At 40.6% G+C, this 15,119-nt stretch overlaps 1 protein-coding gene across 13 annotated transcripts in view; it reads left to right on the plus strand.

Moving 5' to 3' along the window:
- The window catches only part of LOC106953822 (latrophilin-3-like), a 258,933-nt gene that overhangs the window by 219,141 nt on the left and 24,673 nt on the right, over nucleotides 1-15,119 (plus strand). For 10 of the 13 annotated variants that reach the window (XM_015042865.1, XM_015042866.1, XM_015042867.1 and 7 more), the window contains 3 exons: nucleotides 2,636-2,856; nucleotides 7,239-7,305; nucleotides 9,507-9,598. In XM_015042865.1, coding sequence (XP_014898351.1) covers nucleotides 2,636-2,856; nucleotides 7,239-7,305; nucleotides 9,507-9,598 — 380 coding nt within the window. Of the gene's footprint in view, nucleotides 1-2,635; nucleotides 2,857-7,238; nucleotides 7,306-9,506; nucleotides 9,599-14,779; nucleotides 14,822-15,119 lie in introns of all 13 variants that reach the window. The other 3 variants (XM_015042862.1, XM_015042863.1, XM_015042864.1) reach the window with 1 other exon arrangement.

The raw sequence follows: 15,119 nt of genomic DNA on the forward strand, positions 1-15,119 counted from the left end.
TTTAAAGGAGAGAAAAAGAAAATTTTAAACCCCTTTTTCCCTCCTGTTTTTTTTTTTTTTTTTTTTTTTTTTTAGCTCAGGTTTAATTACTTTCTGCCACAAAATTAAATAAAGTAAAATGCAATTCCCAATGGGAAAATATTGCCAACACACCCACAAGCCCTTGCACTTAGCTGCTGTTCGCTGCAATTCAGTTACTTCACGGTGTCGGTCAGAAGGTGTGTGTCTGTCAAAATGAATCTCCCCCGTAAGTGTGTCCACCATCTTGAATCTTCCAACCTGAAATGTTTTGGGAAGAGCTATAACCTTTTGTGTCGTGCTGTGCTGAGAGTGGGGCTCCCCGCTGAGTGTCAGTGGCCCTGGACTATTTCGCTTCTGTTTGGCTCGCTGAAAAGAAACGCTGAGAAAAAAGGGAGCCGAGAGGCATCTATTAAACAGGATCTGCCTCCCATAGACGTACAGCGGTGCACACTCACGGTTCAAAGTTTACTTAAAGACTCTCACAACAACAACAACAACTTCCAACTCGCTTACTGATGGGTCACTGTTATATGGAGCGCCTTCAACCCCCCGCAGCAACCTGCGGCAAAAATGTACTTTTCACCTGCTTCAGGCTAATCTGGATTAGAAGCACAATCCCCCTTCTCGAGTAATGACTGGAATTTGGGTGCAATTTCTTTTTCTGGTAGAGCTCAACCGAGGTAACAGGTGAGAACACGCTGTCAGTGCAGTCATTTTCAGGAGTGTGCACTCAATACTCATAGAGCAGAAAATTGGGGAGTCATTTTATACTTTTGAGCTTAGCAAAGGACTTCAAAGAGACAGTTCCAATTTTGTTTAGTTTTTTTTTTATTATTATTATTTTATTTTCATTTTAAAAAGCTTTTATAAGCAATTATGTTACCTCTAGTAGATACTTTTCTTGGATTTCTCTTTGAGTATAATCGGATTGTCCAAAAAGGGCGGCGTCTCAAAGCAAATCAGTATCAGAAATGTCACAGCAATTTCATGAAATGCTGTAAACGTACAAGCCAAACGTTTGGTTTAAGTCAACCATATCTGAGATATAGTTGTAAAACAACACTCAAAGTAACGTTTTGAGTTCTTTTTAGGTCCATTTGTATTTTTCTGTTGTTTTTTTTTATCCTCTCTCACATTAAAATACATTAGATGTTAGCTTACATCTGTAAACGTGAGCCGCTGTTTACAGATGCTTACAGAGTAATTACCTGTAGAAAAGTGAGGCAGTGTTCACTGCAAGCTTTACAATATTTTTTTTCTTTTAATCACAGCTTTAATGTGTATTAGACTGTCAGTATGTGTTTCATACAGGAAGCTTATTGGTGGCGCACCAGCCCTGATATCTATTTCCTGTGTAAATAATCATCAACTTCTATTAAATAAACACCTGAGTTGAACTCAGTGACAATTAGAAGCTCCAGAAATTAACTTTGGATCTAAGATAGCAGATGTTTCAGGTGGTAGAAATCCACATTAGTCGTGGAACCTCTTGGACCAGCAGTTGCCTTTTACTTCTAGGATAAATTAATCTGGATTTGTTTTGAATGAAGAAGTCAAGAGAATTATCTGCAGAGGTGTTACATATTGGAAAAATGTTTTTTTTGTTGTTTTTTTTTAATTCTGAACTACTCCTAGAATTCACCTTTTCCTTTTACAGCGTCCGGCCCTGTTTGGATGATAGCAAGGCAGACAATCCATGCTTGTTTCTGGAATACACATAGCCAACAGTCTTTGTGATCATATGCAAGGCTAACCTTTATTGCTTATTATCCTCTATGAAGCATTTTACATCTTTTAAATGATTATAAACGGCAATGTCAAAGATAAGAAATTATACACCTTTAATTTTAGCCAATCTAAACAGATCTATATTTTCCTGTTGGAGCATAATTACTGCCAGAAGGTAAAAACTACAGACCGTAGTTTAGCCGCAAAGCTAACTTCCTGTGAAGTTAAAGTTAATGCTTCAGGGCCTGCACCTTTTCCTCCCATAATGTTTTATGGGTATGACTCACAGCCCGGCAGTTGAATCACTTTCATGGACTGCAATTAATGTCCACTCAACCTCTTAGTTATTAAACTGAATCCATTCCAGTAACAAAATACTCTAGTTATGTCCAACTGTGCCAATAATTGGATCAATCCATGTAAGTGCGCGAGCAGACATGAGGAGAGGGCTTTCTGCTGTATTCACTTCGAGCTCCGTAACCGCATTATGAACCCGCACCTGGTTTATGCTGTCGTCCTAAATGGCTCTTGGACGACAGACTTCCACTTTTTTTTTTCATATTTCCCTTCCACCCATGCCAGCTACAGCATACAGGAACTCATGGGCCGCAGTGTTCTACTGCCAGTCGCCACAGGCAACGATCCAACGGCTTCAGCCAAACAAAGCATCGCCATTTTAATTGTGAGAGATGCTGACTCAGGGAGGTCAGGAAACGCTGCTGAGTGGAGTTACTTGGACGACTCGTTTTGCCGTTTAATTATTTTAGGATAACATTTTAATTATTCAAGTCAAGACTGAATATAATAACGTTCAAATCTGTCTTTTCGCTTTCTCTCCCCCTCCCCGTGTGTCCACATCACTCCTGTTGCCGTTAAACCTTCCCAGATTGCGTGCGCCGTTTTCGCCGCCCTGCTCCACTTCTTCTTCCTGGCGGCCTTCACGTGGATGTTCCTGGAGGGGGTGCAGCTTTACATTATGCTGGTGGAGGTGTTCGAGAGCGAGCACTCGCGCCGACGATACTTCTACCTGGTCGGGTACGGCGTGCCGGCTCTCATCGTGGCCGTCTCGGCGGCAGTGGACTACCGCAGCTACGGAACAGACAGAATGTGAGTGCAGACTCAAATGAACGTCTCATTTTAATTGCATTAAAAAAAAAAAAAAAAAAAAAAAGCAATGTTAATGTTCAGAAGAAACATTTATTGCTCGTAGTAAATTAGAATCGATTAAAACCAGTATCCTCAGGACTTGGCTCTGCAACACGTGCTGGGGATCAGAAATCCGCCACAAAAGCACAATTGGTGCATCTCAGGTTACCTGTAAAAGTTGTGTGTGACAAAGGCTGACTCGCAGGGTTACCTCTTGACAAATGCTCTCTGCCTGGTCTCTAAGCTGCAAAATACACTGCAGTCTCTGTTGCAGTGCAACTGCGAGCGGAAGATCACTCTCCATTTCTCTCCGTTAATCTCCGGCCCATCTGAGAATAATGAAGACCAGCATCAGCAGTTTGCTGAGATGTTTATCACGCATGCCACACACACACACACACACACACACACACACACACACGGGCTGGCCGCAGAGCTAGAAAGACAGTGCATTTGTAGATTGGCAGCGCAATAGTTCTTGGTGATGGATGAGGTGATAGCTGCCACCGCCTGAGCCTTGGCATCATGTGAATAATTAAAGCCTGCCACCGGTGGAACAATTATATGCTGCCATTGAAGGATGAGGCGACGGATAAAGCATGACACGTGGTGAATAGCAAAAGGTAGCGGTGGTGTTGGGTGGAGCGGCAGCGGGAGAGGGCCGGTACGTTGTCTTGCTGCAAATTGATTCTTGGTGCTGCGGCCGCATTATCGTGGGCGGGGTCACTTTGAGCAGAAATATCCCAACAAATTGCAGTGACCCAGTTGCATCAGACGGATGTGACGTCCAGTGGTCTCACGGTCAAGCCGATTGCGAGGCCTTCTTCTGATGTCTGATCAAAGAGGATTTTATAATTTTTTATTATTATTATTCTAAAGTCCCTAGGAAGAGCTCTAAATGTGCCCTTGAGTAAAGTTTGCGGTGCGAGGCCGCTGGTGGTCAGCGGTATGAAAAATGTGTTCTTATTTAATTTTTTATTTTTTTTTCCACCACCAGAAATGAACATAATACATCAAAGGAGCAAGGATTTCCTGTTCGACTCAGTAATGTAGCTGCTGATACAGTGGAGCGTTAGTCCTTTCTGATTCATTGAGCATGTTCAATAAGAGTGTGTGTGTGTGTGTGTGTGTGGTTAAAAGCGCTCCTGTGGACCAAGTTTGACCCTCTAAGCTTAAACAGTTTGGTGTCGAAAAATACATTTCTATTCATCATATTTCATAGCGGCAATCTTCCTGCCCTCTGCTGTGCCCCTACGTCTTTTAAAAACATTCCTGTACATTCTGGTTAGATTTTAGAGTTGGCGAAAACAGAAGCCGCACCCCAAACGAAGAAAAGAAAAATGTTACGATTATTAGCGTTGCGTTTCCCAGTGTCATTTTTGAGCTTGTATAAAAGAAGGCTGTTACATCAAACCTGACGCCAGGATGTGATATCAGGTTTGTTTTACATTGTTTTATCATAGAGATGCATTTGTGTTGTCATCGTAGGAACTCAGATCAAATATTTGACATGTTTCACATGAGTCTACATCATGAGGCTGTCTGTGAAATAACTTGAAGGTTTTGACAGTCTGTCAAGGAATATTTTCATACCTTCTGCACCGGGTCCCTGAAATCAGCCTGCAAATTAAAAACGCTATTCAGGATTTCTGAAAAACACTGAAAATACGGTTGCTTTGTTTTATTTTGACAAATGCTGTCCGACATTTCGGCGAAATTGCCGCTTGTGACGTGGGGGACGCAAAAGACATCGCCTTCATTGTGGGCGATAGCAGGCATCCACTCCGTGCAGATTTGTTTCCTGCAATGCCAGGAAACCAGAGAGCACGAGGTGCTGGCACGAGAGCACCATGTGTTTAAACTGGCAGACATTTGCATCTATTATCGCTTGGTTTCTGTAGGAGCAGCGCAAAAAAAAAGAAAAGAGAGCAAGAGAGAGAGAAGCATGCCAGGAGGGGAGATAAAACTGGCTTTGCATGCACCAAAAGCCAGACACAAGCATGACAAGAGTGGCGTAAAGGAGGTAAGAGGAGGCAGAGAGAAAATGACAGCCTCCAGCTCCTGCCGCCTACCAACTCTTTAAATCTCACTGTGATCTGAAGTGGAAGAAGGAGAAACATGAACAATAGAACCTTGAGCATAATTTATAACGCCGACATTTGGAACATGAGCTTTGATGAGCTGCCAGACTTTTGCGAATGTTGTTCCGCTTCCGTTTGTGTATGTTTGGTGTTTTATGCGTCCGTGCGTTTTTTTTTGTTTTTTTTTAGTTTTTGTTTGTTTGTTTTGTTTTTTCACGCCTCTTTTCTGTCTCCTCTCATCCATTGATACCAGAGAGAAACGGAGACGTATCGACTCCCAGTAAAATAAAAGCAACACTTTTGTCGTGTCACTTGTTATGTTGCGTTTTATCTCGTTTCAAAGTGTCGTCTGCTACTTTGAGGAGTTGTTTGGAGGCAAAGGAGAAAAATGTCCAGACTGCCAAATAAGCTTGTTATGTAAATGAAGTGGCATTTGCCGCGATCGCTGAAGACGCTGCGTTTTCCCTTCTTCCCTTCCCAACAACCACAGCAAAATGCATTTTGTCATATTACGTCTCCTTTGTGCCAAGACTTAGTTGAGTTTGCATGAGTTTAGAAGGTCAAAGTTTGCTCTGGCGCACTATTTTTGATATGCATTGAGGTTTTGCTCAAGATAAGTGAGAAGAAAACGTTGACGAGTCTTCAACGCCGTTTGCTCCGACACTCCGAGGTGAAAATCACCCAACTAGAAAATCAATAGTTCACTATAAATCCAGCTTTTTGTGCGAAGACCTCTGAGGTTTGTTAGAGACAACTAGAAAAACAAATAGCAGCGAGAAAGAGGAAAGAACACAGCAGACGTGTCGGGTGGGCACAGCACAGATCTACCAAGACGTGGTGATCCATCTAAACTAGAAACTCCGAAGGAGATACACAAACAAGTGGCTCAAGTAGGAAAATCAGTGGATAAGACAAGGATTGGCTTTGTACTCTACAAATATGGCTGGTATGGGTTATTGTTATGTTGTAAAGATATGCAAATTACCAAAAGCTATGAAAATGGCTCTACAAACACGTGGAACATTACATTAACGCTGCACATCACCCTAAGTCACTATGAGTCATGTGATGGTGTTGGTTCTACAAAGTACTGAATTGTGGGGGCTGAACCGCGCCACAGCTTTTAGGTGTAATTTTCTAAAAGAAGACAAAAAAACCCATGTGCCATACAGTCTCTATGAAATACACACAAACTTGCAGTTGCAACAAGACAAAATAGTGAAAAGTTCAAAACAAATATCTTTTTTTTCCATTTGCTGTTGTACGGCATCTCATTTTGCCCAGTAATCCACTTATCTTTTTTTTTGTTTTTTTTTGTTTGTTTTTTTAAAGTTTCACAAACACTTTAGTTTTCCTTCAAATGGTGTTGAGCTACAGCTCGTTTCCCTGCCACTTCCACTTTCCACTCCATGTCAGTCTGAGCGACAGTCTCTGCGGCAAGAACTGTAATTTTCCAGCGGCCAAAAATGGAGGCGTCTATCTGCTGCAGCGGCGGAGATTAAAAGATTAATAATTCAACCACAGGTCATGAATCACATCTTTTTCTCTCTCTCTCTCTCCTCTTATTTCAAAAGAACACTGTCACCTTCCGCTGGCCCCGTTTCTGTTTCGCCTCGATTCGGTTCGACACAGGGGCCAAAACGTCTTTCCGTATTGTTTGTGCGACGCGTGAGGTCAGGGGACCACTTTATTATATCATCGATGCAATAGTGGCGGCTCCCGCAGAGTAATCACAGTTAACGCAGACATGTAGGACACGTCAGCGAGAATTTAAAGGACCACCGGGGTCAAGGTCAATCCAATTCCTTTGGAGTGAGAGAATTAGGATTCTATTGAGGACTAATTGAATGGTAATTTACCCTTTAACCCTACAAACTGAAACAGAAAGGAGCTTAATTCTGCTCACTGTCTTTTCTTTTATTTCAAGTAGCAATTATGAGGGGTTTTTTTTTTTTTTGGCGAGTCATTTTGAGGCGTCTCGATTGTGGTTATTGGCAGTTAGGATCTCGTCTCCTCCAGATTTTAGATGATGGTTATAATTCTTTAAGCCACTTTAAGCCAGCATGTTTTGAAGTGCCTATTTCTCTGTGTCACTCCAGCCTCCGACTTGATGTATAACCCCTTGAGCTGGAGTATAAAGCTATAACATCATTTCTCTACCCCCCCAAACCCCCCTCACTTTTTCTCTTCATGCTCCCCATCCTGTCCCCTTCACTTCACTTTGAATCCCCTTCACCTCTTGTTCTTTCTCTCTTTTTGCAGTTGCTGGCTTCGCCTGGATACATACTTCATCTGGAGTTTCATAGGACCTGCAACCTTGATAATTATGGTAAGCTTCAGTCCCTTCTTCTAATAACCAACCTCCCTCCCCTTCAGCTCATTAACCCTACTTAGCCCGCGGGTCGCTGCTTAAATGGTCCACAGAGATCTTTTCTTTTCTTTTTTTTCCCCCGGTTCCTCCGTCGAGCTCACATGCCACCAGTGAGGCATGGAGGCATGCAGAAAAATGAATGAGGGGCGTAGAGGATATATATCGCCGCTTGTCACTGTGCCGCGGTCACCGGCTAAGACAATTTTGGAGGGGAGCTGAGAGCGCCATTACGGAGCCGCAGAAGCAAAGAGAGAGCGAACTCTGCTCTGTAAGCAGTGTTGGAGTAATCCGCGCCGCGATTATGATTGATTTTGTTCCCGTTCCAACTTGTACTCCACTACCCTTTCTCCATCTTCTGCTCGCAGCCACACAGTCCGCTCTGTGGCTGCAGATACACATGCATTATGCAGGGAGGGCCCACCCTTTTTTTTTTTTTTTTTTTTCTTTGTGTGCCTTTCCCAACCAAGACTGCACATCGCTCCGTCCAGAATGGCATCTATCGATCCAGCTGCTGGATGCGAGGCTGAAAATTTACATGAAGCTGTTGCTACTTTTTGCTTCCACTGAACAGTTTCATCTCAATTTATTTCAGTAGTTTAAACCAAAATGACGTTTCTCACTGAATCTTAATATCACATTTGACCAATAAAAAAGGATAATAATAATTTAAAAAAAAAAAGTTAACACCGTCATACTGAGAAATATGCAGTGTTTGTGCGTTCAGTACTGGGTTGGGGTTCCTTTTGCTTGAATTATTGCAGCAGTGCTTTGTGACAAGGAATTGACCAGACTGTGACTCTTTAATGCTTTAACTCATCTGATCAGATGCCCTTCATGTCCTGTTTCTTTAAAACATGGATAAAAGGGCACACAAAGTTTAAAGAAGATAATACAACTTTTATAATGAGGGACAAAATATGCCTTCTGAAGTATTTCCCTTATCAATTAACACCAAGTACTCCACTCAAGTAATGAAAAAGTGCATATTCTGCATCCCTGTGGGATAGTGAAAGCCTGAAAGAAAAACAAATCCTGTGCAGCATTAGTGTCGTTCATTTGTGAGACGTTTTGTGCAGACGTTGCAAAGCCATAAAAGTGTTCAAACCTGACATCCTGTTTCCCTTATGTCAAAATATGTGTTTATTTCGCCATCGTTTTTAGTCAGAGCAACCAGAAGCGTTGTTATGGGGAGAAAGAAACAGCAACACGTGGGGGTGGAGCCAAAGCCTGCAGACACCTGCTATGTTTCACTCGAAGTCAAGTTACCACCGTGTCGAAATTTGAGCGTTATCACGTGCAAAAATACTAAAAAGCCCTGGGTGTAGAAATATTTTTGCAAAGATCTGCATCTCAGATTGTAAAAAAAAAATAAAAATTGATAAATCCTAATCCCATCAGTCATCGTACATATCTAACTGCCTAGCCATGACTGTTTGTCACATGCCATCATGCGCAATGCAGTTCCACGCATCAGTAAAAGGAGTAAGCGCTCACATTGCTACTTTCTCCTTTGTCCCCCCTACCCCCCCCATCTTCCCAATTAACAAACAGAAACGGATATATCACTGAGTTTAGGTCCAATTCTGACCTCTAGGAATCACAGTAATGGCGTTTTACTTATTTTGTTTCAAGTCTTTGTTTGTTTAATCTGGGCTCATGTGAGCCGAGTGTCACCTGTTTCCAGGAGGAAACGGTGCTCCATCAGACTAATTCCTGTAATTTTTGAGGAGTCTCTCTAAACAGGCCCCACTCACGCTGTGCCTGCAATTGGCTCATTTTCTGTTTCTTGTGATCACAATCTGACAAAGAGAGAATTAATGACATGCACCACAGTTGGTATGTTTATTTGTTTTCTTTTTTTTTTCTTTTTAATGCAAAAAAAAGAAAGAAAAAGAAAGCAGTATTCCTGTGAGGGAACCGAGTGTGAGAGAGACTCGTTTCACTGGTCCCTTCGCTGTCTGTTTTACCTCCACGCAGGGCTTCAGGGGATTTTGCGCTCTGTTTGGCAAAGTGGAAAACCGAGTCTGGCTACAGTGTTCCGGCTTTGTGCTACAAAGTGCCCCGATTTAAAATGAATGGGACTTGGGACATGAAATGGACCAGCTTCATTCCCTGTCTCCCGCCACCACCTCACCTTTCTCTCTCTTTTTCTCTTCTAGCTCAACGTGATCTTCCTGGGCATCGCTCTCTACAAGATGTTCCATCACACAGCCATTCTGAAACCAGACTCCGGTTGCCTGGACAACATCAAGTAAGAGCACTCCGATCGCTCAGATATCCATTAAAGTCACCCCAGAAATAGCACCTTGTGCGCCTTTGTTGCAGAGTGAAAGAACGCTTCGGTGTGAAGGCTGGGACCTTGCTCCCACTAAACTCCGCCTTTCACAGCTAAATTGTGTTGAGTGTGAGCCGACATTCTTCGCTTTTCAGTGAACTTTTAGACACAAACCCGTGTTTCCAAGGTCAGCTTCCTTTGTCGCAGGGTTGCTACACGGTCTGGAATAGCTTGGAGTTTGACTTTGGTATTTATCAGGTCTGGATAAGTAGGGGGGAAAAAGAAAGCAAGAGGTTCTCAAAAATATTTTTATTTTTAGACTTTATTCCTATTCCCATTGTGTCAGTTTTAAGTTCCCTACCCTCTGAATGTCCTTAATTTAACCTTTGGTTCCTACCTCTCCCCTCAATGAATGCTCTTGCTTTTTGGTGGTTTTATTTCTTATTTGTGTACTTTTGTCCTTCCTTGTCTCCTTTCCTTCCTCGATTCTTATGCTCTACATCCTTTCTTTATGTTGTGACTTCCTTCTTCATTTTATTTCTTTTCTTGTGCCCGTCGTTTATATTGGTTTATTGGTTTATTTTTATCCTTTTGTGTGTCCTTCTCTCTCTCTAAATCCAAGTATTTTCTTTGTTATTCTTTCCCCGTCAACCTTGCGTCATTCCTGCCTTTGTTCTTTCCTTCCTTGTTCCTCAAACTTTTCATATAGTTACTGAGTTTCTTTTTCCCCCAACCTTCAGTCCTTTCTTCCCTGGCTCCATCCATTTTGTTTCCTTCTGTTCTTCCTTCTTGTCTTCCATGCACCTTTTTTCAGGTTAAGTAGTTGTCTCTTTCCTTTAAATGTATTTTTTCTTCTTTATCTCCTTTCTTATCTCTGTCCTTTCTCCATCTTTCGTTCCTTTCCTTTCTTACGTCTGTTCTTCATTCTCCATTGTGTCCAACAGGTCTTGTGTTCTCCTTTTATTGTTTCCTCGTTGTTTTCCATCTACGTCACCTTCTCTTGTCCTTCCATGCTTCACTCATTTTCCCTCCTTCCTTGATTTCAAACATCCATGTTTCCTTTCCTCACCTCTTTTATTTCTTCCTCCCTTTGTTTATTTACTTTCTTTCCTGCTTTCCATTCAGACTCGTTCGTCTCTCTGCAGGTTCCATATTTAAAGCCGCATGAATATGTTCTTAATTTTTTGTGTAATCTTTCCCATTTTATGTATAAAAATTGTAGGATTATTGCATGAATAATGTGCAGAAGCCTTGCCTCAGCCCTCTTTCATGGTTTCAAATCATTATTAAAAGCACTTAAGTTGCGAACATCCAGCCTGAGGGTAGGGGGAGCCTTTTCTGCAGAGGTAAGCACCTCTTATTATGTTTAAAGGTTATGTCAGCCCAGGTTAAAATCAAACAGGTATTGTGTTGCATCTCCATCATTATCTAAATGGGAAGCTTGGAGAAAAAAAAAAAGGCCTGCAGACAATCTAAAAGAGGTAGTAACCTTGTGTTATCTAGGTGGCAACACCGAGCAGATGAATATTCATAGTGTCTAGGTTTTTAAATCTACGCCTGCTTGTTGTCAGATAAAATGAAACCTTGAGGGAATAGACAATGCAAACTTTGAGAACTTGCCACTTGATTATATAATGGAAGAAATAAGTAAGACTTCTGTGAGCAGAATAACATTTAAAGGCGCTGTGAGGAAAAAAAAAAAAAAAGTGGCTGCAGGATGATGCAGCACTTTCTGATGTCAGGGCAAGGCTTTTCCTCCATATGGTTTTAATGTTGTTTTGCTGCCTCTCTGTTGTGATAGATGCTTGCTGTGTAATTTTATGCAGGTTCTTTTTCACATTTTTAAGCCACTTTGGACACATTAGTCCGCCTTATGGCTGGTATTGTGGCTGCATTTATGTGGCATCTCGTAGCTGCGGCGGTCTTTACAAAATGACCGTCGTCTGCGCTGCACTTTTCTGATGCATGTCCATGTACGAGTTAAAACAAAATGGGGGGGGACAAATAAAATTTGATGCAAACAGTTGGTGTTCAAGTCAGACTTTTATGTACTTTACTCAACGGTGTGAATCTATCGGGAAAACCAATGAATTTTAAAAACAAGAATTGTTTGTGTATTCAACCAATATGTGGTTTAATGTGCCTGGGCAAGTTGTAGAAAAACCACGTTAGTAGCCATCAGCAAGGTTGTGTTATAAATTTGACTAAATATTTGATCACGCTTCGTTGATATTCCGGCTTTGGCAAGGAACTCTCTAAGCTTGATGCTAACCTGCTAAGTCCACTTGTCAATGGGTTCATGGTTTCTAAGCTGTTGATTTGAGGTAAAGTTAAAAAAAACTGAAGATCCCCTACTCTACTCTAGTATTCTGTCAACTTGAGGTGCCCATCCCTCCAGGTTCCCTCCTGTTTTCTTGATAGTAGCACAGTGTTAGTAGCATCCAAAGCTCCACCTTGTCTCTTCCAAACACAGTTCTCAAATAATTCGATCCTCGTCTTTTTTGCATTTGCAGTCTGTGGAGAAGCGTTTGGCTTGTACACAGCCAAACGCTGTGTACAAGCCAGCGTTTGGCTGGCTTGTACCTGCATGCCCATTTTTGAGCAGAAAATATTCTTAGTTAATTTGTAGCACACACTCAGTTCATGGCAGTGTTTTAGCAGAGATTTCTTTTAACCTGAGGGTGACAGTTTATAAACCTGGTTACACATTTGAGTAACTTGTACTTGCACATAATTATTAGAACTTAAGAGCTTGGCAGTTGCTTAGTGAAAGCATTAAAAGACCTCTAAATGTGCAGTTCTCCTTCTTAGATGCTCAGTAACTTCTGCAGATTTCCTGCTGTTCTGAGTTTTGGTTAATTTATCACATACTACCTAATAAAATAGTACACATATGCAAAGAGAAACCACAGTCGTTCACTAAAAATTGCTAAATTGAAACGAACAAGACTCTTCTTGTCAGCTTAAGAGCCTTCAGAGCCATCTATTTTAATATTTGGGAAAGTATTTTTATATCTTCAAGCCTGTGTTTCTTATAGTTTTAAAGGTTTCATCGTCATTTTAGTGTGTAAAAAGACCAGCGAAAAGCCCAGAATGAATGAGGAGTTGGAATTGTTTTGTGAGCTTTCCAATCAGAACCATCTTTTAAGGCAACAACAACAACAAAAAAATGGTGTAATTTAAACATACCGAGTTATTTTCATAGCCTGGTTAGAACGCAATTTTACATTTGTGGGAACTACACACCGTTATTCCCACAGAGTTGTCTGGTCTGGTAACTCTTAAACACCTCATGAAAACCAAACTGAAGCGACAATACTTTGCCACATTGTTAATTCAAGCTAGACTCGACTCCTGCAGTGACTACATAATGTAATACTTACACAGTCACAAGACTACTGTTTAGTATTCATTCTCATAAATTTTCCCTCACACTCCGGACCCCCCGCTGTACTATTTTCTAGCAGTTCTATGCAAAAGCGTGTTAAGGCTGCGAGAGCCGTTTTCACCAGCACTTATGTTTACAAGAGACTTGTACTAATAGATTATCAAATAAAAACACTTCTGTCACATTTTGGCACAGACGCGTAGTAACAAATACTGTACATGTAGTCATAAAAACCTCTTCCAAATTCAAACCACCAGCCCTCTGCGTCAGCACCTTTTAACGCTCTTCTAAATTGAGTCCCAAAAGTGCTGCATTGAAATGTTAAATGTATATATATATATATATATATATATATATATATATATATATATACGTTGTTATTTTCCTATTATGATTTGGAATAAAACTGGAGATAGATACATTTAACAAATGCGTGTATCTATTAATATGTAAATGTAGGGGATCATTTATGATCTTTATAATGACATTTTCCATAAATTAATTGCGATTTCAACTTGTTTTATGTTAGAATCACTCATAATTACTTCAGCATTTATTAAATGATTTCATGGTTCCTGCATCATTATGGCTCATCAAATAGAGCCGAACAAGCATCTAATCAGCACAGAAAGTCAACTTCTGATTAGCTTCAATAGGCTACAGCAGCATTAGCACCACTCACTTATGTTGAAGCATCACAGATAAAACACATGTCTAAGTTGCTGCTGCAAGAAACCAAGAGATGATAAAAAAGAAAAATACTGTTTCTGTGAAAAGTGTTTAATTCATGACATAGTTCAGCAATTACGTAATCATTATTTTATATGTATTTTGTGTCAAATTCTAATAAATTAACTAACTATTCAAGTATTTAATTTATTCGTTGAAATGTGGCCCGTTTGGACTTTCATATGCATCTTTACATCTTTAAAGTTTCCTTCTTGGAGCAAAGGATAATATATAATGTTGAGTTGTTAGGGTTTTTTTTTTCTTTTACAAAAAGAAATATTGACATTTTCTGGTTTTGCTATCCTGTGATTTATAACTCTACACCCTCCTAAATGTAACAAGCAGCTGACCTCCTGACTCCCGAGTTGTACTGTTTTCAACAGATACCAGTGTTTTATGTGTCCGCTAAGAAACGGCTTGATTGTGCAGAGCTCTGTGTCGGTGCTCATTCATCTTTGTGTTGTTTTTGAGGTATCACCGAAACCGCAACTGCACAAAAACTGATCTGAAAGTTGTTGGCTGTGTTGTCAGAACTAGTACTTTATTGCAAAAAGAAACTGGGGGGAAAAAAAAACAAAAACAAAAACAAAACCTTAGCTTCATGTTACTTTTTAGCTTAGTTCCACTGTAAGCATTAACAACCTCTATGTGTCATTGTTTCACCTTACAGATGTATTTTTTGTGCCGTGTCTCTCTTCCAATGACAAGTTGAGCTGGTTTCACTTGATCAATGAGGCAACACTGGTTAATTCAGTCAGTTTAGTTCTTTTTTTTCGTACAAATCGTGTCTTTTGTTTTATCTGTCTGCCATTTTGTTCCTCTTTAGAGTTTGATGTCAAGTTTTCTGCTCTTATTTCATCATTCCTACTTTTTTTTTTATTTAATATGAAAATGTTAAATAAAACATTCAACGTGTTTCTGTTTATGCTTGTTTCACTGCCTTTGATTAGCACGTACAGTGCGCCCTGCAATTTCGTTCTTGTTTATCTTTAACTTGTTTTTCTGTTCTTCATTTCACTATTTTCCCCTCTTCATTTTAGCTACCGTTATTATGATGGATGTGTTATTGTAGAGTGGCACTGGTAAGATGCAGCATTACTTAGTGCAGGGCGGAAAGTAGAATTGATTCTGTGTTTTATGTTTTTGCTCCCCGTTCACTTCCCATCTCGGAGACAGAGGCTGACCTGGTACTCATCCATTGCTGCGTGTTGAAATAATTTATTATAGTCTCATTTTGTGCAGGTAAAAAAACAAACATGGCATGTTCACAGCACTGTGCAAGCTTCGAGAGATTTGCACTAGCTCTATATTTAGCAAGTATAGAACATGATAAGCCAGATATTTCCGGGTAGAAATTCGTAAAAATACTCTACATGAAAT

The sequence above is a fragment of the Poecilia latipinna genome, unplaced genomic scaffold (genome assembly GCF_001443285.1).
Source record: "Poecilia latipinna isolate Pla-1442-1.1 unplaced genomic scaffold, P_latipinna-1.0 Scaffold605, whole genome shotgun sequence".
Taxonomy (NCBI): Eukaryota; Metazoa; Chordata; class Actinopteri; order Cyprinodontiformes; family Poeciliidae; genus Poecilia; species Poecilia latipinna.